At 39.4% G+C, this 26,647-nt stretch overlaps 1 protein-coding gene across 1 annotated transcript in view; it reads right to left on the bottom strand.

Annotated features, from left to right (window-relative positions):
- Positions 1–6,488: 6,488 nt before the first annotated feature.
- The window catches only part of pex14 (peroxisomal biogenesis factor 14), a 48,733-nt gene continuing 28,574 nt past the window's right edge, over positions 6,489–26,647 (bottom strand). The window contains exons 6-9 of the mRNA XM_042003682.1: positions 25,200–25,302; positions 20,131–20,228; positions 12,528–12,619; positions 6,489–8,895 (exon numbers count right to left, since the gene is read on the bottom strand). Coding sequence (XP_041859616.1) covers positions 8,421–8,895; positions 12,528–12,619; positions 20,131–20,228; positions 25,200–25,302 — 768 coding nt within the window. The 3' untranslated portion in view covers positions 6,489–8,420. The remainder of the gene's footprint in view (positions 8,896–12,527; positions 12,620–20,130; positions 20,229–25,199; positions 25,303–26,647) is intronic.

Below are 26,647 nucleotides of genomic sequence, written 5' to 3' on the forward strand. Positions count from 1 at the left end.
TTTTACATTAAAAGCCTAGAAGCCAGCAAACATGAACAGTTACAGCCTCAAATCTGTACCCCACACTGCCGTGTCATGAGTCATGGGTAGACCCAGGCCAACGAACTACTACACTGGTGAGCAACATGTTTGAATCACATATGATTGGAACGTTTGGAGAATGAAATTGCCTTTGGTTAATGAAAGGAGATTCATTCTCACTTGATGCCCTTATTGCAAAATTAAGGCAGTCAATAGCGTCAGTTTCATTGGGAAAACTAAACATTGCTGCATATTGCATTTTTGTAACGTTACTTTTGCCTGTTTAGCCACAGTGTAAGGAAAGTTAATACTGTTGTGACAAACCAATGATACCATCTAATACGTCTGGCATAATATGGCTGAAGGTTGGATGTGTTATGCTGTGAAATTCCCCAACCTGTCAGCCAGTTCAGTGTTGTCAGCACTTGCAGAGGGACTGGCACATCGTGGTTCCTCCTGATGCATCTCTGTAACACCGGGCCCAAAGCATCACAGAGGTCCAAGAACACAGCACACAGCAGTCCGAACCGGCTCACGAGCCACTCATCATCGTGAGCCAATAAGTCTTGCTGGTCTCTGAAAATCCGTTCACTCTCCCATGCGCCATATCCTCCAGAAGTGCCAAACAAGCCACTGTTAAAAGGCTTTCAAAATTTTTAACAGAATTTGCTAATAAAGAGCTGATAAATATGAATTTTATCTTATGAAAATGTGCAAAAGGAAATATTCTATGTGTATAATTGTTCTAACACAACAATTTAAATAGCTTTAAAGAAGATGGAGCTGGACCCTACCCCTTGATTTTCTTTCTTGCTTGCCTGGCCACCAGAATGCTTCAGGTGTTCCACAGTCAGGCCTTATTATTAGTCTAATTTGCACAAATGTTGGTAAGCGCTGCACCTGTTGCCCCTGCACTGCCTGCAGTTGTGGTCTCTCAGCAGGCTGACAGGCCTTCCCTTGGATAATCCAATCTCTCCACCTGCGCAGTACAAGGGCATCCATTTTTCCCACATCTTGTCTCCCCATGTGTTTTCATGGCCACCATGATTCTGATGGCTCATTATTGGACCATTCATAAGTATTGCCAACCAGTACCCACCTCACTGTGTTTTTTTTTTTTTTACCAGCTAGCTGCTTTTTCCTTCAATGCTTCTTACCAGTGCATTCCTCTGTCTGTAAGAAGGTGAGTAAAGCTTTCCCTCAGGTTCCAAAGAGTCCCCTTAGCCCTCCATATGACAGCCTTCCAGCATCCACATACTCCATTTGGATTTGAAACAGCGCCAAGAGAAAATCAAGTGACACAGGCCACACAGAGTGGGAGGGAGGGGAATGTGATCCCACTTGATTGTTGAGAGTTTATATAGCGAGTGATGACACAGTGCTTTATGACTTTGCAGTGTTTGCTGGGCCCTGCGATTGAAGCCTTATACAGGCAAAGCCCCATGATGACCTTGGCTTGTCAAATGTTCTCATTTTCACCAGGAAGGAGCCAGTGTTCAGCAGCCGCTCAGAGCTGGTAAGCTGCTTTTAGAGAGACAGCCATAGAAAGCTTTTGGAGGTGACCCACTCTTCCTTACTTTCACTACTGAAACACTAGTGAGGAAATGAAAAAGAGATCAGAAAAATAAGGCATTATACCACATGCTCACAAAAAATACACACCCTTGAATATTTTAAGCAAAATATTCTACAGACATCTTTCAGACAACTTTTAAAGCTCTACTTTTCTTAATTCATTAAACAAGTAAAGATTTTTACCATGATGCTCCTCAAGTGCATCATGAATATGTTCAAATTTTATGTTAAACCATCCAAAAGTTAAGATGTTTAACCAAAAGCACAAGATGCCAACTTGTGGTCAAAATTTCAAGAAAATAAATTGTGATATTATCTGAAAACCATGAAAATCTGAGTACATATTTGTGCTAATAATTTAGGTGGATATTTGAGCAGATAAACAGAATCTTTAGAGTTGCTACTGATCCAATTTAAAACACATATCCAAGCTAATGTATATGAGCATCATCTGAATGGACCTTACCGATTGAAAATACTTTCCTGGAGTTTTGTGGTTTAAAACTCTACAGTAATGCTGAAGTATACAGAAGAACTGTTATAAAGTTCTTTTTTAGAAGATAAAAAGAAAAAGATTTTAACTGCAGATGGCAACGAAAAAAATAAATAAATAAGAAAAATAGATCCTCGTTGATATAAAGTATATTTATCCAGGTCTGGTCAGACATTAAAAAGTGCCATCAGACTGCTTCCTGATACATACTACATACATCTTATCTCACAGGGAAGAGGAAAGGATGGGTATTTCACCACCAACCCATGGTTCCTGCATTGTCTGTGACCTTTCCCATGCAAATTGTAGGACATTTCCCCTACACTGGCAACCCGATAAAGCTTGTTGCTTCAGGAAGTCCCTTGTTGCTTTGATGTAAATCATCTCCATTCAATGTTATGGTAAAATAAAAATAAAAAAAATTAAAATAAATAAATAAATGGGCAGAATCAGCACTCAAGGGTTGAAGGAGTTGTTTTCAATGAACAGAAATTATGTGTGTAAGGTGCAGACAGAGCCACAGTTGCCCTCTGACTGCTCCTGCTACTGCTATGGGCTAACAACTCTTGCATTGATCCAAGGAGACACTCAGCCCTCTAACCTGCTGAGTGCTCAGTTCCAGTGAACAATGGAGTTCAGAGCGTGTCGATACACTATCCTATTGAGTGCTCTCCGTTTAGCAGCAAGATTGATGAGCTTAAGGCTCCCAGCTGGGGAGCCAAATGGTGTCAAAGCCAAGGTGTTGCTTTGGACAACAATCCCCCGCTGCACTACCACACTGAGATGTGCTGGTCATTGGCTAATGCACCAGGAAACATATATAAATATAAACAATTTCCTAAAGGGAATGCAAACTGTAGTAGAAATTGCTAGGAATTCAAAATATCTAGATGAGACTATAAGGGTAAGATAGATGATGCTTTGTGGACAGGAATGCACTGCAAATCCCCTAAGACACTAAATGATGTACAAGTGGATTTATTACTGTAGGTCCCTATAAATCTAAGGTTGGCTTGAACTCCAGGGAGAGGTTAATGGATTACAAAGGGATGTGGTATTGAACCTTAGAGAAGTTTATACACCTCATCAATATGTGAAATGCTATTGATCATTAAGACCTTGATAAATTAAATTCATAAACTTGACAATGCATGGTAATATTCAGAATGTCCCATATGATAAAAAAAGAGGCCTTTTTTGCTCAGCCACAGAAAAGAAAATTTAAAGATGATCTTGTGGGTTTCTTTCAGTTTCTTCTGTGTAGCATTCTTTTTCTGAAAATAAGTCACATTAGCACTGCCACTGTTAAGTCCACTTCCACAGATTTCAAACAGTAATGTTTATTTGGAGCAGTGTGAACACTCATGATGCAGACCAAAGAAGTGAGTTCTGGTCCATCTCGTCCAAAATCGACAGACGCCAGTTCACTTTCAGTGTGAAGCAAACAGACATTCCAGTGAACCAAAGAGAGGAAATGACATAGAGCAAGTCATAGAGCAACATGTTGGACATTTTGGTATTCCATGCCTAATGGAACTGGGTTCCCTGGGATTATTGTGACATGAATATACCCTGAAAAGCCTAAAAAGTAAAATAACCTCAAGTCGATACCAAGGAACTCCCACAAAAGATGCTTCTCATGAACTTTATGCCTTGTTTGTTATCCAGGTCTTTTTTCTGTTTCTCATCTACATTACTTCACAACACATTTAGATAATAGATAGATAATAGATTACACATTTATGCTGGTTTGACCCCCCCCCCCAAAAAAAATATACACAGCCTTGCCAAATAAAAAGTCACCACCTGGATTTAACTAAGCAAATACAGACTATCCTCCTATTGGATAATTACTGCATGGACCATCTTAACTCCAAATGATTCAACAAGTAGCTTCTCATTTCTTAAACATCCACGTGGAAAGACACATCCCTGTGGTTGTGGAAAAGATGCTAGTCTGTTTAAGAAGGTTCAAATTGTTGGCATGCATCAAGCAGAGAAAATATCTAAGGAGATTGTAGAAACTATTAAAAGTGGGTTAAGAACAGTCCAATGCATTATTCAAAACTGGAAGGAAGAAATGTGGTTGGAAATAAATCCTGAATGATGGCAATCGGCGTTAAACGTTTGGTGAAACTGAAGAAAAACAACAGTAGAACTCAGGGCTATGTTTAATAGTGAAAGAAACATTTCCACATCATCAGTGTGAAGGGAACTCACTGTGGAGCAACGGAAGAAGGTCATGTGGTCTGATGAGTCCAGATTTACCCTGTTCCAGAGTGATGGGAGCATCAGGGTAAGAAGAGGCAGATGAAGTGATGCAACCATCATGCCTAGCGCCTACCGTACAAGCCTGTGGGGGCAGTGTTATGAGTTGGTCAGGTCCAAGTTCAGCAACATTGTGTGCTCAAAGAATGAGGTGAGCTGATACCTGAATATACTGAATGAGCAGGATTTTATCTTCCCTGATGGCACGCCCATATTCCAAGATGACAATGCCAGGATTCACCTGGCTTAAATTGTAAAAGAGTGGTTTAGGGAGCGTGAGATGTCATTTATTACATATTTTTTGGCTACCACAGAGTCCATCTTTGGGATGTGCTGGAAAAGGCTTTGCACAGAGGTCTGACTCTCCCATCATCAATACAAGATCTAGGTGAAAAATGAATACAACAGCGCATGGAAATAAATGCAGAAGCTTATTGAAACAATACCACAGCGAATGCTGCTGTAATCAAAGCTAAAGGCAGTTTTGTTTGGTGGCAACTTTTTTGGCAAGGCAGTGTATGTTCATACATCGTACAGTAACATTTTTGACTGAACAGTTAGCAGTTCAGAGCAGACTGGGGTTTTCAGGAGGATGGGCTTCAGGAGACAAGAGCTGAAAAATAAATAACAAGAGGGTCTACATCAATGTAAAGTAGAAGTAAGAAATATGTTCTCTTTAAAATTCTAAGCAGAATATTTTCTTTTTAAGAAAACAGTTTGGTCTGTTATGTTGATGCTGAGAAACCAAATGTGTGAAACCAAATTTCTATAAATGACTCAAACTATAATTCAGGCAACTGCTTACATTTACTGTATTTCAAGATTATTTTTCCATAAGTGAAATGAAGTCGAGTTGTACTGGCTTCATTTTACAGTCATAGAGGTTGCCACTTGAGCCAGTTGCAGTTTGGCAAAGCAAATGAAAATAAATAAAACTTTCAAAACTGTCTGGCTCCCTGCTTCTTTTGTGTAGCTGTAACAATAAGCTTTTAAACCCTTCAGTCCACAGATAGGCTAACTCTGGGATGGCCTCTGATTAAAAGGAATTTTAGAATCTCTTCACAGGTTTCGGGAGAGTTCAAGTTTTCCAAACTATTTTGTGGCCACAGTGGAAGCTGCTGGTACACCAACAGGTCAAAGGTACTTTAACATCTACCTGCACAAGATAAGTGAATCTCCATTTGAAGTCTCTGCAGTGCAAGTAATGTAAGTTTCGGGTTTTTACAGCTACTGGCTGTGTAGAATGCCAAAAAACAAACAAACAAACAAACAAAAAAAACCTTTTTGAGTCAAATATATTTTAAGAGTTTTAGACTACATCGGTAAGTATTCTTATTTAATCATAGTATGTACCTCTTGCTAGTTTATAGTAATAAGTATATTAAGTAAAATTAACACTATAACACTGATATTGCGTGTTCACTATGGGTCATTTCCCTCAAAAATGATGTCATTAATAAATAGATCCTTTTTTTTTGTCACACCCAATTACATAATGTAGCTTATGCAAAAACTGGATAAAATTTTATCAAATATAAAATTTGATAGGGGGTACAATTTTAATATATAAGATGTAATAATATCCAGCTGCATGAATTGCAGACAGCTAGAAACAACAACAAAAAATGCTGAATCCCCATCCCCTTACAAGAATGTAGAATCACTACGGTGAAGATGAAAAAAATGCAAAAGGTCTTCTTCAGAGCCAGTGTTTGCTCTTTATGAGCAACTCTACACTAATTAAAACATAGCTGTAAATACTATCTTGCATTTCTCTCATTGGAATTTTATTATTGCGTTCTCAATTTACTGAAAATAGAAAAATACGCCATATTCTAGTCAAATGGTGATGATCCACCCACAGATATAAACATAAAATCACACATTTAGTCTAGAAGCGAGTCACTCTCAAGTCATTTCTAAAGAGATGGTTGAAAAAAAGTGACGCAAGTCCCTGCTCTATCATGCTTTCTAACTATTTAGTAGATTTTACAAGTACTACAACCAGAGTATTCCCATTTGTAAGTGGAGTTAAAGTGAATTTAGAATTCACATGCCTCTGGATTTGGACTATTTGATGCAAATATCTTTATCTTCAAATGAGTAAATTTATCAATATAAAACATACAGATACTTTAAAATTTTTTTAATAAGGATAAAATGGCTTCTTAGATGTTTCAATTTTTACACAAACAGAAACAACCCTTGTACTAAACTGTAATAGGAAATCGGTCTGAACATACACAACCACATACATCTCAGAGATACATAGTTTAAGTTTAACAACCCACCTGAAGGACAATTTCTGTGCAAGTTGACACTCAGGAAAGCGTATTGCATGTCGTGTCTAGCTCACTTAAAATATTTACAAACTATTTCATGAGATAAATCAGATTTATTACAACTATGGATAAAATTCAGACAGCATTGAGCGATTTACAGAGGACCAATCAGAGAAACTACAGTAGTTATGAAGCAATTTTGAGCTTCTTCTCTTAACAAGAGTTAATAACAGAAAAAAAAAAAAAAAAAAAAACTTACAAGTCAAAAAACAGAATTTACAGCATACTGCAAGGTTGCCTCATCAGTCAATCTCATTCAACACAACAAAATAACATCCTTTAAGTCGACTTGTGTCTCAGAAATCTGCAGTGTCCTTCCACCCTATGTGATAGAGGTGGAAATGGCACCAGAGCTGATATCCCTTCTTCTCACTCACGGACTCTTCTTGTTAGATGGAGACAGAGTGAGTAATTCAATAAGTCAAGTATTCATTTATTACTTTCCTTTTCAATCATGGGGTAATTTTTTTTCTACTTCCCCCATCCACCTCCACACAGAGAGAAAAACAACGTAATACAAGTTCTGCAACTTCCATCTGTGGCAGCGCTCATGTCTTACTGCAGCTTAATTACAAAATATTGGCGGCGTTTTCTGTAAAGATTACTCACTGTAGGACGCCCTACGTAATTTGGACCAGAGGGTTTATCACAGAAAATAATACAATGCAACTGGGCTTTCTGTATTAGATTTCTGCTTTTAGCCTCCTTGACATTTCAAGCTGCATGAACTAATACATCTGTTATTTGTTGATCATTTGATTATTAACATACTTCACAAACCAAATCAGCTGCCCTGCTGGAGACACAGATACAGCTCACCAGACTGTCTGGGTTTTCTCGCCTGCCACGCACAAACAAACTCACAAAGATGCACAATTCAGCCCTCAGTGAAAAAGGAAAGCGGGGGAAAAAACATTTATCTTCCCCTCCTCTGAGCATATGAGCGCTCTGACACCGGCATGGAACAAAGCCCGTCATCACATTCTAATCTCGAATTTCAGGGCTTTTATTTCACCCAAATGCCACCCTGCTGGCCTTGTGAATTATTGACAGACTGACACCAATGCGAAAGGACACATAAAAGAGGCTAAAAGCTCCGGCCCTGGAAGAGCTTGTCCTCTCCTATTGCCATCAACAGGGAGACAAACTCTGCTAATACTTCACTGGAAGCTCAGGGTAACTTTCAGACTGAAGTAACATATGATTCCTGACCCACAGCTGCTTTGTACAGAAGAAATATCCTGCACAGCACCGCATCTTTGGTCTGAATAAAAACCTTAGTACAATTACAAGGACATCAAGGCAAAGCTGTGAATTATCTGATCAAATTGTGGAAATTAAAAGCAGTAAGTCACAGTTAGTACTGCAAATGGGCTTTTAAAGTCCTTCTCATTTGACTAATACTTGTGATTTCTCTGTTTAAATAGACGTCACTCGGACTTGGCTTGGCATGCAGCTGTTTTGCCTGTATGATTAAAAGTAAATCGTGGTAAGCCATGTGTCACTAGACTTGTGGATATTCTATCACTCACACCCACTCCTCATTTTGTTCAATAATAAAATGCTGCAGAGGCAAGGAGGAAAAGATGGCAAGATGGATAGATTTAAAAAAAAAAAAAGTAAATATAGGGTGTGCACAGAGAGGAGCAGAGAGAAACAAAGCTGTAAGCAGATATGAGGAGTGGTGTTTTGCAGAGTGTTTTTGTGCTTTCTACTGACAGCTAATCAACCTCGCTCTCGTTGCTGGCACCCTCAGGTCGCCTCAGTTTGTCCACCTGTTCGTTAATCTGTCCATCTCCACCTCGCCGATCCTCTGTTTGCATGCTTAGACCCTCCTCCTCTTCCTCTTCCTCCTCCTCCTCAACATGGCTGACATCATCCTCCTCCTTCTTCTCCTCCTCCTCCCCCTGCACCTCCATGCGGACCTGGTCCAGGGGCAGCGTTGTTGTCCCCAGGCCCACAGTGCAGGTATCTCCATTGATACCAATGGCTCCATCTGGTCCTCCCAGTGCATTCTGGGGGCTGTGGGGTCCATCCTTGATGGGGGAGGAGTTGGCAGACTCGTTGCTGACAGGGGAGATGTCACTGCTGCTGTTGGTGTGATTAATGGACGGCGAGCCGGACACTGAGGGCGGCTTTAGAGGAATCTGCCATGAGGGGATCTTAGGAATAGCAGGGGTGGAGGGGAACTGTCTCCTGTGGAGTGTGGGGAGGCAAGACAAGAATAATGAATAAAGTTAGGTCTGAAGACAGTTTGTTTTAAAAGCCTAGTGGCAATCAGATTGTATGAAAAGAGCTTTCCCACAATGTTGTCAACCACATAAATGTACAGGCTCATTTAGCCTTCTCAGCCAGGTGCTTAGTCACAACACAACCTCGAACAACACACCTTTACATTTCGCATCCAGCCACACATTAAGCCCCCTATGTGCTTCTTAAAATTAAAGCAGAGAAAATGTTTTTTTCTCGTCTAAACAGCCAGATGTTCATCACACCTGCTAAAAACACTCTTTAGATTTTTTTTCTTTAATTACACCCACTCCAGCTTTTAAGATCAAAAAGACAGCACTGGCTGAGTTCAGTATTTCTTGATACTTTAAAAACGATTTGGAGATGATTTGACTTCATTAGACAAGAAAGTGCCAAGTTTGGAGACAGATGGTGAGAACGGTCTTTATTTTGTGATTTGAGCCGTTAACATTAACAGCGCATTGCAAGTCTCAGGATAAAGTTAAAAATAAAGTGAATGACAAAATGATTATTACTGATTAGAATGTATGGGAGGAGCAACAACTAGAACATTCTGAGGTAATTTATGTTCTCTCTGGATTTCTGATGTACACTCTTACTTCAGGCTTCATTATAGACACTGATACACAATCATGCATGCTAATGGGTCTGACTGAGCAGGAATGAGAGGATGTCAAAGAGTTATTGTGAGACCTTATCACAACAAAAAAAAAAAAATCAACTGAGAAAAAAAGCACATTTACTTAATGTGTACCTAGAAAGTTTTTCCAGTTCACAGAAGTTATTTCTCTTTTTCCTCACTTTAAATTCTACTTTCTTTTGTTTTATATATTCATTGAAGCCTTCTGAGTCATCCGCAACACATGAACAGACTGACACTGCATGTTGGTCTGATTTGGCATATGCTTTTCCTCACCACCTAAGTGATACTTTTCCCAACAGCGCTTGAACCAAATGAACAGGACAAAAAGAAAAAAAAAAAAAAACAGTTTCCATGTGAAGTGAAAGTTAGCATCTTTCTTGAGGTGACAAAATCTATGCTTATTGATCTAAGAGCACTTGAAAACACAAGAAAGAGAAGTTCTTTAAAACAGACTGCTTAGTGAATTTACCAATATGAGATATAATATTTCCAGTGGATCCTATTAGTATGTTTCAGAAAACAACAGACTTAATGTGCTAATCTCAACTGTTATGACAACATGATGTGCTGCTGTAAGAAACCTCTGAATCTATACAGACTTATTATACACCGACTAATTGCCTATTCAATTTTCTGCAAGTAGTAAACAGTACTGGTTCTCCATCACTGAAGAAGCTTACTTCTGACTAAACCCCTGAGAAAACTTTGCATTAAATGTGAATACAAAATTTAAAAAGAAACTACTTATCTCCTCATTTATGCTGTTTATCAAACCTATTTGTCAGTTATATGATGACAACAGAGAAACACGTTTTCCCAAACTAGTTTCACTAGTCAACCATAACTTTCACAGACAACGTATGATTATATGTTTAGTGTGATATTTTACTCATATAATTCATCAATATTCACTGATATAATGAAATAGACTAAACTGTTTCAACAGATTTCATATTTATTGAAATAATGAAAAAAAATCTATCATTGTTTTACTTATCAATGAGCTAAGTTTTACTCTCCTCCAAAACTAACTACAAAAAAAAAAAAAAAAAAAACCTACATAAACATAATGTACTGATCCTTTAGATTTAAAGAATATAAGTATTTAGTATGTTTTTCATTTTTGGAGTCACTGACAGGTGGCAAAAAAAAAAGAAAAGAAAAACACTTCTGGTGGCTACAAATGAAATACACGCATACTCAAAAAGGAATGGGTTAAAGACATCATGTACAAATTTGGTAGTTGTTTATATATTGAGGCAGATAACGCAATACAGAATGTGTGTGAGGAGCAAAAGTATGTCAACTGTTAAGATGAACAGTTAAAGATCAAATTAGAAATCCATCCATCCATTTTCTGCTGCTTATCCGGAGTCGGGTCGCGGGGGCAGCTGCCTAAGCAGGGAAACCCAGACTTCCTTTTCCCCGGCCACATTCACCAGCTCATCCGGTGGGATCCTGAGGCGTTCCCAAGCCAGCCGAGAGATGTAGTCCGTCCAGCTTGTCCTGGGTCTTCCCCGGGGCCTCTTTCCGGTGGGACATGCCTGAAACACCTCACCAGGGAGGCGTCCAGGAGGCATCCTAACCAGATGCCCGAGCCACCTCATCTAACCATCCTCTCACTGTGGAGGAGCAGCGACTACTCTGAGACCCTCCCGGATCACCGAGCTTCTCACCCTATCTCCAAGGGAGAGCCCGGCCACCCTGCGGAGAAAACTCATTTCGGCCGCTTGTATTCGTGATCTTGTTCTTTTGGTCACTACCCACAGCTCGTGACCATAGGTGAGGGTAGGAACGTAGATCGACTGGTAAATCGAGAGCTTTGTCTTTTGGCTCAGCTCCTTCTTCACCACGACAGACCGATGCAGAGTCCGCATCACTGCAGACGTCGCACCGATCCACCTGTCGATCTCCCGCTCCATCCTTCCCTCACTCGTGAACAAGACCCCGAGATACGTGAACTCCTCCACTTGGGGCAAGACCCTATTGCAGACCCAGAGAGAGCACTCCACCCTTTTCTGGCTGAGGACCATGGTTTCGGATTTGGAGGTGCTGATTCTCATCCCAGCTGCTTCACACTCGGCTGCTAATCGCTCCAGTGAGAGCTGAAAATCACAGCCCGATGAAACCAATAGAACCACATCATCCGCAAAGAGCAAAATTAGAAATATGTGTTTTTTAAAACAGTAAGGTGACAGATCTGAGTTGAAGCCATACTTTCTTTTAATAAAAAAGGGATTAATTGAAGTTGAAGTTGAAGAAGTGTATCATGAAATAAAAGAAATTTATGGGGACCTCAAAGGAAAAGATTTGTTGGTGCTTCTTTATAGTTTGGGCTTCATCAATCCACAAATGTCAGGATTTAATGGTTTTGAGTTAGTCTTGCCAGCTGTGGTCAATCCAAAAACAAAGGATGTAGTAATCTGTGAGGCCCAAAATTACCCAGGAAAACTGCTAAGTTAATATGAATGTTCATGAGTCTACCATCAGAACACACAACAAAGTTGTTTAGTTGAGGACCTTGAGGTGAAAGTGACTGTTTTTAAACTTGTATATGTTGCGTTATGTTTGTAAAAGCGAAACATTGCACTCCCGCATTAAAACCTTATCCCATCACTGAATCACAGTGGTGGTAGTATCATGGTTTGGGCCTGTTTTTTCTTTTATTCAATTGGATTGTCTTTTTTACTGTAAGGACTGGGTGATAATCTGATGGTGTTGTAGGCCATATTTATATGGAAATTACAAACATTCATGCACCTTTTTATCAAGCTAATGGATCTTTGCTCCTGTTTATCACTGTCAAATAGTTCAAATGGACTGCATTAAGGAATAAAAGTGCCAAAACAACAAGACCAAAGCCTCTGAACATGCACATCCACACATATGACACCTGGACTGTTAAATGTGACAGGAGCCTGAATAACTTTGTTACCTGCTGAGCAGTAAGCCCTTCAAAGAGGCAATCTCAGCCTTCAGCTCCCCAACTGTTTGGTTGTCCAGGATGCGGTTGGTTGAGGATGAAGCCTGTTGGAAAAACACAAGAGAGATACACACAACTGTTAAAGACACTCAAGAACACAAACAACCACTGTTCAGGTCAAATGAGGGGTTGCAGCACAAAACCAGTATACTGGGTGTCTCTCAACATTTTTTTATGATTGGTCTCAACTATGTGAAATATTAAAATCTTATTATAAAAAAAGGGCAAGGAAAGTAAACAAATATGGCAAATGCAAATACTAAAAGCCACATGTTTTTGTGTAGACAAGTCATCAGTCACCATAACAACCTCACAACTGCCTACTGTGGCTGATGAGAGATGAGGACAAACAACCTCTCTGCAGCCTCCCTTTATGATGTCAGGAAGTCCAGTAAGTGTGAATCATGCCGTTTTTACATAATTTTCCATACTATCTAGAAAAGATTAGGTCAGTGTACAATGTTTTGGATAATGACTATCTTAAACAATGGCCACATTCATAAAGGCAGACCAAAGCTTTGCAGTTTGTTTTGTTCTTTTTGTCTTTTATCAAAGGCTTGTGTTATCACACACATATACCACCTCCCCCCCCCCCCCCCCCCCCCACACACACACACACACACTCACAGAACATGAAATGCTCCAGGGTATAATGAAAAATATTTGAATGGCAAATTGCTGCAGAAAATTTGTCTCTGCAGCACTTTTTTTTAAGGAGTAGACTAGACTTACAGCTATAAAAAAGACAGGTTTTGACAAGGGCCTGGAAAGAAATGCATCACAAATCAAATGCAATAACTTAAGTAATCTGGGAAGTGTAGCAAACACTGTAAAATAAAGATAATCACAGAAATATCGGTGGGGAAGAAAGCCCAACCTGCACACACCTGAATTAGATGTTTTATGTAAAAAAATTTGAAGCCAGCGAAATGGTTACATGATAAACAAGGGATCACGCAGACATTACCAGACTGAAGGAAAATAATGCCACAAAGAAGAGTATTTTTCTCTTAATGAGTGCTTTGTATTCCATAAAAACACACCCCAATTAAACAATCAGCTTGAAAAGGCCAGTTTCATCCTTTTAAGGTCTGCTCTTGTGAACACTGTGAGAAAACATTACCACCAAAATATTTAGGATTCAGTGACATGTATAACCTGGTTCCCATTCTTAACCTATTTCCAAATAAACTCAAACATGTGCAACAGCCAGAGGATAGACCGATGAGGCCAGGGGGATTAGAGGGACCAGACAAGGGAAAAAGTGGGATAAAAGAAAAGTAAAAGCTGTAATTAAGACTCTCCTGACTCACCAGAGGAAGCTTGTTAGGAAACGTGGACCCCCTATCGAGGGGAGAGGGATAACTTGGACTCTTTCGCTTGTAATTAAATCTAAGAGAAATTAATTGAATCACATCTGAAAGGGATCAGACTCATTTACAGTGGATGGAGGGAGGCAGAGGAGGAGAAGTAAAGGAGACAGAAAAGACTGAGGGAAAAAAGTGTTTTTTTTTTTCTTTTCTTTTGGTTCTTATCGGCTCCTAAACCTCCCCGATAAGGAGCTATGTTTTAGAGGTGGTGCATTGGAGGCCTGCTGAAGACACTCTTATTACAGCCGTCACCTCATTAGAACCATCTTAATCCCTTGCCTCCCCAAGGCACCCGTATAATAAGGCTCAATTCCGCTTCTCTCTCATTTTGTGCTAAAAAAAAAAATTAATTGCTGTAAAGGCTGAGCTAAAAGATTTCCAAGGCGCAGAATCCCTTGTAGAAAAGGATAGATTTCTTGAAATTAAGAAAATGTGATTATCTATATTTACAAATGTCACCTATAGTAAGAAAAGAAGGCTTCCGAGTCGACATGTTAACCACCAGCTACATTCATAATATGCATTATCTACAAAGCAGCACCATATCATATCTCACATCAAGGCTTGTCACACAACACTAACTCTGACATATGTCTTATTAAGTCTGAAGAAACCTAATTAAATGTTGGGCAAAGACCGAGTTTCAGCTCTGAGATACATTATGTCAGTGTGTATATATACACACACACATTGTATGAGAATTGTGTGTTAAGTGCACTGGGTGCTTGGGTGAAAGCTGAGGGGAGGGGGTATCTGTGACTGCAGAGAACTGAAGAATGCTGAGTTTAAAAGCACCACCTGCAGGGTTAACACAAATCCAACAGACCCCACAAGTGTGCAAGTTGGGATATTTAGACAAGCGCAGATCAAAATATTTAACTTCTGCCATAATTAAGCTTATTACTCAAGTACATTTAAGATATGCTAACTTCCCAACTTTTAAACTATTCTCCTTCTTTTTTAGCCCAAAATAAATATAGTCTATTGCTTATTTTTTATTTTATTAAATTTTTTACCAATTTAATGAAGCTCAAATTTTAAATATCTTTTCAATGTATGCTATGCTAGTTGAAGTGTATTTTTTTTACATGGAATCTTATTTGTAACAAACATATTTGATTTTTTAATTTTTTTTTCTAACTGAATGATTTACATCTGTTTTCTGATTATTTTATAATAATTATGAAATTATGAAATGATTATGATTATAATTAAGATTATGCTTTACAAATGCATTGGACTTATTTAACTTGCTTTATTTTAAATAGAGTTGGGCCAATACCCATACTAGCATCGGAAATGCCATAAGTAACCTCTAATTTGCACTGGGTGTGTGAGTGCCGCATTATGGCTATGCCACGGCTGCGGTAGCTGTTCTGCAGCAGCTATTTTAGTCAACAGTTTGGTTCACACCGGGCGCACCGCAGTGCGTCCCAGAAGCGCCTTATCACGACTTGCTGCTAAATATATGCGTCGAGTCTATTTTTGAGTTAATAGCAGTTCAGATAGGTGCAAACAGGAAATCAGACACGAGAGTAGTGTTTAGATTCATGTATTTTTCAAAATAAAAGCCCTGTGTAGATTTGCGCTCGCTGAACAATGCAAACACTACATCTTTAATTGGTCAGGGTGTCTCAGTGTGTTTTTTTTTTTTTTTTTTTATTGTTGACGACGAGACGTTTATCCTGGAAGTGGAGTCACAAGATTCTCCATATCTCCTGTGATTTTGTGATCTTGTGGATCCTGCTAGGCAGCCTGCACTCATGGGCACTTCAAACCTGACGCGCTCCCTGTGTGGATTGATGCACCAGAGGTCAGAACAAAACCGCACCGCAGCCGGAATGTGGCGCACACGCACGCAGTGTAAATTAGGTGTAAGGGTATTAATACTGGTGAGAATTTCTGTGTAAACCCCATTTGATACCATGTAAACAGAATCATAATTCTGGCGGAGAAGCAGCTGCACGTGAGTCACTGTTCTGCTAACATTTAGCATTAGCGTTATGTTATCAACTTTCCGTCATTACTCATTAGAAAATTTCGCTAGCAAAACGGCAACATGTCTAATATGCAGAGCTGAAGTTTCCAAAGGCGGCACGAATGCTGCTAAATTTAACACCAGCGCCTTTGTAAAGCATTTGGGTTGTCATCACGTGAAGGAGCACTTGGAGTGTGTTGCCTTAAAGGAAAATCGCAACGAACCGCAGCAATAACAAACACTGGCAAATGTTTTTCAAAAACATGAGGAATTTGCAGAAGAAATCATTAAAAAAGTTCTGTGGCAGTCATGGTTTTCAAGTGTTAATAAAACATGAATTATATAAATAATTTTTAAGGCTGTCAAAAATAACACGTTAACAGCAGTAACTAATTTATGCAATTAATTGCGTTAATTTTTTAAATGGAATTAACGCTGCCTCATCCCCATACATTTCCCAGTGAAAGGGTTCAACACTCGTAACCCTTTCATTTAAAGAAAGAAATGAAAAAACATTTCCTTCAGTTCTTTACCAACATGCCCTCTCCTCCTCCGCTTCCATTTCTCCTCCCTCTCCTGTTCCGTGATCAGCTGATCGGCTTTTCTGTTGCTAACACTGTCTTTCTTATGCTTGTTAATCAATCATCTAAGGAGGAGGAAACTAGCAGTTTGTGGTTCATCTCATATTTAAACCAAAGTATTGTTAATGGAAACGCTAGCAATAGCAAAGATTTATCAGTCTCTGTCAATCAGATCCATGTCACTATCATGTGAAGCTGAAGACTGAAATAGAATATTCCTCTTAATAAAATAACACAGGCATCAGATCGGTACTCAGTATCAGCAGATACCTAAATCCCAGGTATCGGAATAGGTATCGGACAAAAAAGATGGCATCGGAACATCCCTAATTTTAGATATGATGCAGTTGGTGCATCTTCTTTAGTTTATATTATGGCTCCTTAAATGTGGACTGCTTGGAATTGATGAAAAGTTTGGGCATCCTTGGGGTAAATAATAAATTTCTAAAAGTCAAACAGCTACTTCTTTTCTATTCATATTAAAAAGGGAATTCTTTGCTAAATACTATTGCCCTTTTTTGCCCAAAAACTTTATTCCTAAGTTTTATTGGGCTTTCATCCTTCAGTTAACGAAAATAATAATGTAAAATGACTAAATTAAAAACAATCAATATTCACCTCCTAGTGTGTAGGTGCAGGTGCAAGGGCCCTGTGCTGCTTAACAGTAGCATACCTTCCACTTTGAAACTGCACATTGTAAAAATCATTATGCATGAACAAGCAACCACCAAACAAACGAGTTAAACTAGCCAAAACAAAGTAAAACACTTTCCAACTGGTGCCACCTATTAAATCATCAACTGCCAACAAGCAAGCTGGCTGTGGGTTTTTACTGAGTACAGAGCGTTCCCGAGAAAGATTTCTCCTAATATGTCTCGGGTTGGTAATAGGGGATTTTTCTGCTGGTTAACTAAACAATTTAGTAGAGAAAAAAAAGTGAAAGAAAAAAGTAGACATATTACTAACAGAGAAAAAAAAGACGACAACTCTAGCAGCACCCAAGGATGGCAGTGCATCTGGCTAAATGAAGATAAATGCCTTTGGACCATTAGCAACAAGATAAGATCTTTAACAAGCCTTGTTTAAGAGTGTCTGAAGGCAAATTAATTCACAGTTATTCTGCCAGCAGACAGTGTGTTTTCGTAGAACACATGTATATTTATGATGGAATTAGTTTCAAAAGGAAGTCCCCAGAGGAGAGTTTTTGAGTGGATACACTGGTACAGTGCAATTGATTTCACTCGATTTATGCACTTTCCCACTGGCACTTTGTCTTGTGCAAGCAAGGAGGCGGTTTCTAATCTTCTATGTAGTATCCACTAATAAAGAGAACGATCAGTGAGTTGAGACAGTGGGGCAAACAGAGTTAACAGGCAGATTTGTAATGATAATGGAGCAGAAAGAGACTGCTGTTTAACATCAGGGATGAATCCTGAGGCAAATCTATCCTAAACACTACAGCAGCATTTCCTAACAGAATCATAAGTAAGAAAACACTGAAGTCTGCAAATGTGCTACATCAGCTTGTGCTCTGTGGGTGTATACATGTGTGGACATGAGTCAGTGTGCCTAAACTCACTTCCATAATGAGGTCCCCACTTTAGGGATAGCGGACGCACTCCGCAATTGAGCGGTTTCTAACTAAGAGAAATGTTTTCTTAGCAGCTGAGGAAACAGAAGTCTCCATGTGTTTTGGGTTAAAGGCACATTTCCGCGTTGAGAGGTATAATTGCTAAGCGTGGCGTACTTTAAGCAGTGTGGTGCAGCAAACCCTGAAAGCCACAAACGGTGAATGATAAGTAGGTCCTTAGCTCCAACATGTGTTTCTCATCAAACATCCTGGATCTGAAAACAATTTCCCAATTTCCCCAATGGCCTGAGACAACAGAAGACCTCGTGCCGACTCACAGGGAAAATTTAAGATCAACACTATAACTATAAAGCAGGGTTTATGATTTGTTTAATGGGTGTTTTGATGGGAAATATACTTTTTATACACTACTGCTGTCCAACAAGGCACTCATAGCAAATGAAGTAGACTTTTTAATCCAATCTGCGATTTAGTGATGACAAGTGGAAAGAAATAACATCCCTTGTCTTTTAACGCTGGAGGGAACTTATTGTTTCAACTGGACCTCTAATTTGACAGAGGGTAAAATTTATGTAGTTCTGTTTCAGACCAGCATGCGGTCAAATCAGACAATTCGCTCCAATGTACTCACACACGCCAGTTAGGGCGAAAACCTTCTTCTACAATACATAAAAAGAATGCTGGGCTCAAAACCCTGAAACAGCACAAGAAGGAGCAATGCGTCATCACTTTTTGATGAACTAGATCCAAGGAAAAGATCCATATTTTTCTTCCTCATTTGTGCCAAAGCAGATGTGTCCACATATGTTTTCCTGCAATATCCAGATGCTACAGTTACACATCCATGTGCTTAACAAGCTGTGGACATAAAACATTGTCTCACATTGTCTCTTCCAAGGCAATTTCTAGAGCCCAGAGATCATAAAGCGATTTATGGGCAGTGTTGTAAAAAAAAAAAAAAAAAAAAAAATCAAGCAACATTTCATCCCTGCTCATAAGTTTTTAAAACAATCACTCAGTAGGATTCACCTAAACACAATTCTGAGTAGATTATAGATGACATCTATAAAAATCAAGGCGAAGACAAAAGGTATGAATACAGATTATGGTTCTATGATAAGATGGACCTTACTTTTTTGTAGCTTGTGTTCTGATGATATACAGTACAATAAGGCTGTCCGTCTTGGGCAGTTATGACTCAGGTAGAATAAAAGATTTTAGTACTCAGAGGCCTGCCATTCTTCTCATCAATCTAAAGATTTTAACCTGCAACTTTATTTTTACTGAGCTCTTCTGCAATTGGAAAGTTGGTGTCTGTCCAGCCTCCCACAAACACATCGATCAAAAATGAGCAGACTTTAAAGGAGCAATCTGTAACTCCCAAGTGATTTAGTGCACTGATCGTTTTTGGATAGATCAACTACACAGATGAGCCATACCATTAAAATAACTGATAGGTAAAGTAAAATGGCACATCTTGTGACAATGCAATGTTCTGCTGTGAAAAGCTACACCTTAACATTCACACAGATGATACCTTTCCACCTAATTAAACATCTTTGCAGACTAGTTACAACCACCCTGTGGCAACAGTAGTGGCCTTCCCTAATAGGACAGAAATAAGCCTTGCAAAAACTGCTTAGGGAAAAGCTTGAAGAACAGGACAAAAAAATCTGAGATGTTCACACAACCTTCAAATGCCCCAGATACTAATCAGATGGGATCTGAGGGAAGTAATGCCAATCCACAAAGATGTCCCAGTACCCAGCCCAAGACACCCTCAGATGTCCTAGGTCCACATCCAGAGTAGTCAGAGCTCTTTGGGTGGCAAAAGGTAGGCCTACTCCTTATTAGGCAGGTGGTCAAAATGTTACAGCTGACTGGTGAAATTAGTAAATTACAGAAAATGATGCTGTTACAGAATGACAAATAAATCCAAAGGAAGAAGATATATAACCAAACATTCTTCCAGCCGGTTGCTGTTGGTGGATAAATGGCAGATGGTGAGCTGCAGATGATGTGATAGTTACTGTACCTCTGCTGCAGCCAGTTCCTGAGAGAGCTCCTGAATTCTCTGCTGCTGCTGGACCAGGAGCTCCTGGACAGAGACCAGGGTTTGCTGCAGCTGGCTGACTGTTAAGAAAAGCAGAACAGATAGTGAATTCACATTAAAGATCACGAAAGATTCTCTGATAAGGTTAGTCTGACAACTGATTATTTGCTTTCCAGAAATGATGAGACTAAACTTGGGTCACTGATCAAAGTTGTTCTTTAAGAATTGTCATCAAAGCTAATTCTTAGTAACTTAAGTTGCAGCTTTTTGGTCCAAGGCATTGGGGGCAGAGATTGGGAAGGGGGTTGAACATAGGATAGAGGTATTAATCTCTAGTGTCTGAACTTAAATTAAATAACAGTCTCTAACCTTCCATTATCCACACAGACACTGCCTTCTAATGCATCTTAAATCCTCAAACGATCAACAAAGGAAAAAATAGGGCCCTCATTTGGGAGGAGGCTGCCAGACAAAATGTCCCTCCTAATCCTAATAAATATTGTTCTTTTTCCATTGACTTTGAAGATTGAATTAGTTCAAGTGTTGGTGTTAGACGAAGGTGTATGATTTCAAATAACACCGGGCACAGTTTGTTGCACCCTGCTTCCAGTCACGCGTGTATTACCAAACAATGCATTAAGTTTCCCTGTGCTGATTATATTACAGAAAACCAATAAACATTCATATAAATCATGGGCGTGTAAAGCGTTAAATCAAGCCTAATAGGATTAACATCAACAGATATTGTGGCGGTCCACTGCTGAGGTTGTCAGACCAGTGTTTAAAAGCCTGAGCTGAGCTGCAGCCGGCTGGACTGGGTGTAGAGATCCCTCCTCTCACATTAACCCAGACCAGGACAAAAAAAAAAAAAGAAAAAAAAAGAAAGAGCTCAGCTTGGGAGCTGTGTTTCTTTTGAAAAATCAACACAGACAAAATATTTGATCTTTCAAAGAGGCTAATATCTCGTAGTGACACCTGTGTTTAAATGGGTGGGGCTGTATCAATATAGGTGGGGCGCTGAAACGTTTGATCTTTTCATGCTTGCGGAACCTTATGGAATACGAGTTTGAGCAGGATTGTTGGTCGGGGCCAAAGTTCACTGTGCAAATAATCTGAGATTGTTATTGCCCGGTTTGTTCCAGAGTATGACCAACCTCTCTGAAGACGGCAGTAAAAGTAAAATACTGGCTAGCCCTGCTTAAAAAGGTGTTACTATGACAGGGTGTGCACTCTAAACCAAGAACAGCCCTATTAGAGTTTGAATCCATTTCACCACAAAGCAGCTTATCCAGATGTGTGGGTCACTCTGCCAGGCTTTAACACTATGTCTGTAGATTACCACTGGCACTGTATTTTCAGTCACTTCAGACAAACAGTTGACAGCCGAACTCTTTTTATGTCTCTCCACAAAGTTGACTCCTTTGTACTGCTCAGACACTTGACAAAAATGCATAACTTCTTCCTCCAAGTTAGCACAGATATGCAGCCAAGAATATTAATAAAGTCAATGGATTTGGCCAGGCATGAATCAGAGGCAGTAGCTGCGATGTGTGTGTGTGCATGTGTGTGAAAGAGAATCAGAGACAAGATGATGTGTGAGGCTTGCAGCTGCTGTGAGGAGGGTGCACATTGTGTATTCAGTAAATTATTCAGTAAATACCTCGCTATAATGTACACTACATATGTCCAGGCCTGTCTCTGTCTTTAATGGCCAGCTGGTCACCAATATGGCTCCCACCAACAAAGAGTGCCCAAACAGCCACACAATTCCATTACAGTCTGGGTGCGCTGAAGTAGTTCCAAGATCCATTCATTAATTGTCTGTGTGAAGTTGTAGGCAAATCATAATGGGAGTCAAGGCCCTTACTCTTGAGCTGGGGCTGGTGAAAAAGACTAATGTAGTCCCCATTCAAAAGAATACATCACCTCATTGCGCCTGGCACTAGAGAAATACATGAACTTTAACAAAAGGGGGTTCAAGCAATTGGCAGCAGCGAGGCAGTCGGTCGCTATTACTCAGTGCAGCAAAGATAGAGGGAGAGAAAGGGAGAGGAAGACAAAGGAAAAGCAGGGGGAGAAAACTCAGTGTAATTGCAACCCCTCTCCCCAACTGTTAACTACAACAGTCATTAACTACAATAGCAGCTTGGCTACTGCAGTCATAGCAAATTAGTTCTACACATTGGTTGAAGGAAAGACCAATGTTTTTCTTTTTTCATTTTTTTTTCTCCACCAATTGGAGTCTTACTTTCATTCTGTTAAAAGACAGAAAGACTCTAGCTCTGAAATCCTTTCCTAGTTGACAAACAGAAGAGGGTTTGCAAGTTGGCAAATTTCCAAAAAGTGATAAGTAGGGCAAGATTGAGCAGTGAAATAGTCAGGGAAACTGTGTTTGCATAGTTGGGATAAAATGACCATAAAAGAGCATATATTTGTTAATCAGATTAAGCGTGGCACACCTCGCACGCCATCTCGCACAACTATTGCCCTCTACCTACCTCAGCCAACCAGGGAACAATAGCATGGGTGTGACTCAATAAAAAGATAACAGCCTTGTTTTCATCTGTGGGTCCTTGACAGGAGCTGAAGGCAATTTCAAACAAAGGATATTTGTATTTTAAAGTTTTGTTCCTCTTTGCCTCTATTATTAAAAATCTACAAAAACGTAGGTCTCTTGTAATTTGTTTTTAAATTTTTCTCCAGAAACTGGGAAATATAACAACTGGGAAAGAAGCAAGATCCAGAATATCAGAATGATCTGGGTCAAACAATGTCGGATTATAACATCTACCATGATATCTTTTTTTCTTTTTTCCTCCCAGTGATTCTGGGCATTATCTCATGAGTCAGAAGCCCTAATAGCAAAATAACCTCCTATCTCCCAATAGTAAAGAACTCTTTAAAAAAAAAATCATGGATCCAGACGGTGATCCAGATCACCCCCAAAATGTATTAATTTATTCCTTAAATTCATTTCTTACATTTTCTGAAAATATAATCAAAATCCGTCCATAACCTTTTGAAGTTATGTTGCTAACTGACAGACAGACATACAGACAGACAAACTAACACCACAAAAAATAATTACAAAAACATGAACAGAAGCAGAATAATGATTGAAGAAGCTGTGCTCTAACAAATGAATGAGGAAGACTCAAATGGTCAGCTCATCTTCCTACAAGTTTAGGACCAAGTTTAGACATCCTTGACAAGATGCCAAGGCAAAATTCATCTCAAACTGCAACTAGAAGATGGCCTGTTGTGGTGTGTTATAACATTTTGGACACTGAATGCATGGCTCCTCTACCGGAGCTACACTGATGCCAGAATGACCTGCATTCATTGTTGGGCTGTCGACGTGCGATACAATAAATCAAAATCAGCTGACATCCAGTGCACTGTTTCGTTACTTTAGCATTGTATGATGCTATTTTTTCAGGGTTTTTTTCTATATAAAAGTATAAATGTATTTTTAAAATTTATTTAATTTTGTTATATGTTAAGTGTTAAGTAAATGTTGTAAGCCAGTATGCCCAAAATAATCGCACATGCTAATCAATTATTTACTCTATTGAAGTTTTTTCTAGTTCCAAATAATAATAAAGCATCGGCATGGTGCTGGAAAATTTTTATCAAAATCCGAGTTTTCTTTTTGAGTTATGTTGCTAACAGACAGACAAAGAGAGAGACAGACAGACGTACGGCACGCCCATACAATAACCTCCACCTTGCTGGAGATAAACAAATCATTAATAATAACAACAACAACAACAACACTGGAAATGTGCTTTCACTCTCCAACCACTGCCCTCTAAGAACTGATCAAAACCATTCAAAAACCAGAAAAGTGGCATCACAAGTCTTGTTTCTTGCAAGCAGATTCTCAAATTATATCTACATTTCTGTTGTTAGATTATGTATGAAAATAATTCTGGAATGGTTTAGTTTATGTCCACTTACATTAACAGTTTGGAGGACGTACTCAGCTGATGTTGTCTGCTGCTATGTCTTCTGGAAGGCCACTCCTTCTCTTTCTCTATCTGCCTGTTAAGATTTTTCAAATCTCATTTATCATGAGAAACAACAACCTCTGAACTGCCAAACTTTTATGAAGAGCTGGTTTGTGCAATTTTTTCTTTCTTTTCTTTTTCTTTTCCTCCAGTAAGAGGTTTTAAACATCTGTGAACCTAGCATCAGAATACCAAGGTGGTATGATGCTAACAAAGAACTGACCCTAAAGAAGCTGTGAGCATCTTGAAAAACACTGCATAAATAGAATAGATTGTAAACATTATTAAAACCCAACAACTCTTTGCCTGCACCTGCTTTTTCTAACACTTGTCTCAGATGGCTATTGGTACCTTTCATGTGAAAACACACTCCAGTTCAACACAACTGTTAACAAGACCTAAGTTTCTCAGAGTGCCTCTCTCATTTACGCCTCCCTGGATTTTTAATTATACTGACAAAGAGCTAGGAAAATCTCTCCCTGCTTCTCTCTCTCTCTCCAGGTCTGACAGCTAGGTTGAGATTCCTCACCTGTCCAACATAGGAGCCGCACCTGTCACCATGCACTTAATCACACAAGGGCCAGTGCTGAGCCCAGACACCACACAGTGCCACGCTGCACACACAAACAGAAAAAAACCCCACACATACATCCACACAAAATTAAAATGAACTTTCTGACCACCTACGGGGGAGAGGGTTGCTGATGATGATAGCGATGGAGGTTTGGATGAGGGTGAGGTTGGTGCAGGGGGGAGACTGATAGAAGAGAGGAGGGGGGGGGGGGGTGAGAGGGAATGGGTGGGTGGGGGTTGAGAAAAGTTGTCATTTCCCAACTCCTCATTAATATTCCGAGGTTAAGAGCTTTTCAGCGAAACGTAATTAATTGAGCCCGAGCCTGACAGTAAACAAGCAATTTCAAATTAAAGCGAAATGACAGCGGCGTCATTTGTTAAAAACGTGCGGGGCCCCCCGATTTTGGCGACAGATAAATGAGGGAAAATGTTAAGGAGGGAGAAAGTGATGAAGATATTAATCTTCACCTGTCTGTGTCAGTGTGCCACTCATTGCCGCAATGTTGCTTTCCATCCTCTGCAGATGCTTCTTGTCCTCTCGGCTTCCAATAATGAGGGGGAGGATGTATTTCTGCAATTAAAAGCAGGGCACAATATTAGACTTCTATCTGGTGGAAAGGGACAGAAAGATGAAGAAAAGACAGGGTCACCAAGACTTGGCAGCGCAAGGTCAAAAACACTGTTGATTGGACACTTGGCGCACTGTTAAAACTGCTACTGTAGAAGTGTGAACTTCCACAGTACGGAGTTTGAGCGGTTGATACAAGTTTGATTTCAAACCATAAACAAGTTAGTAGATTCATAAACCATTTACAAAATGATTAGTCACTGTAATGTGTCAAGCACATAAAATTAAATAGAAAATAAAATTCCTGGTTTGAATTTCGCACAATTGTAATTTTATTTACAACTAAAGACAAATATAATGGAAGTAACCATTAAAATGTTTCCAGCAATATAAATTAAATGAATTTGTCAATGGACAGTAAAAAAAAAATATGTATATGATGAAACTGAAAGAAAGTCTTCAAAACCAAAATTAATGTCACATTGTTTATTATTTCTCTGTTATGAAGTAAATAGAACTGGAATGATACGCACATCTGATAGCCATATGAGTGTTTGTAATCCAATGTGTGTGTTACCCAGATGATCAGCTTGTGTGCATCTTACCTAGCAGTGCAAGTTGTCATATTCTCCAAATATAGTCAATATCAGCGTCCATGCTGACCCGCACTGAGCTCCTTTTTAAAATAGTTAATGTCTACTTTTCTGTCTTTTTTTATATATTAAAATAGAATAAAGATTAATAACTTAATCCCATGCTGCCAGTTTCCAGCTCTCTGCCAGGTTTTCTCTCCAGCTAAGGAGGCAAGCAGCTACACTAGCGCAAGTAATAAACACTTTTTAGAAAAAGATTAAATGGGTGTCAACACGTGGTAATTAATAAGTGGGTTGCTGGGAGTGTGGTGTTTACAAGGTGCACCATAACATAAATAAAGTATGGGCAGAAGCTTGGACATATGGTGCGACTGGCGCTACGCTCTAGTGACATGACAGCAACCTGTGCCGTCCCACCAGGGAATCCCACCTCCCAGGTGACTGGTGGAAGGCAAAACACTGCTGCATGTAGAAAGCAGTATGTTGGTAAAGTGTGAGTTTTTGTCAGGTTAGGTAGAAGATCCTGAATGAGAATGTGCACCATGATAAAAGGCTCTGTAAAGATGAACAAAAAGGATATCAAAGGATCTAAAGAAATGCAACTGTATGTTCATATACCTTCTTGACTATATGTAAGTACATGTTATGTGCTCCCTTTCTCTCCCTCACACACAAAGTAGAAGGTCCTGTCAGCTAGGCTAAGAGCTACCGTTAGAACTCCTGTCCTCTGAAACGAGAGTAATGGCTTCCACATG

The sequence above is a fragment of the Melanotaenia boesemani genome, chromosome 13, assembly GCF_017639745.1.
Source record: "Melanotaenia boesemani isolate fMelBoe1 chromosome 13, fMelBoe1.pri, whole genome shotgun sequence".
Taxonomy (NCBI): Eukaryota; Metazoa; Chordata; class Actinopteri; order Atheriniformes; family Melanotaeniidae; genus Melanotaenia; species Melanotaenia boesemani.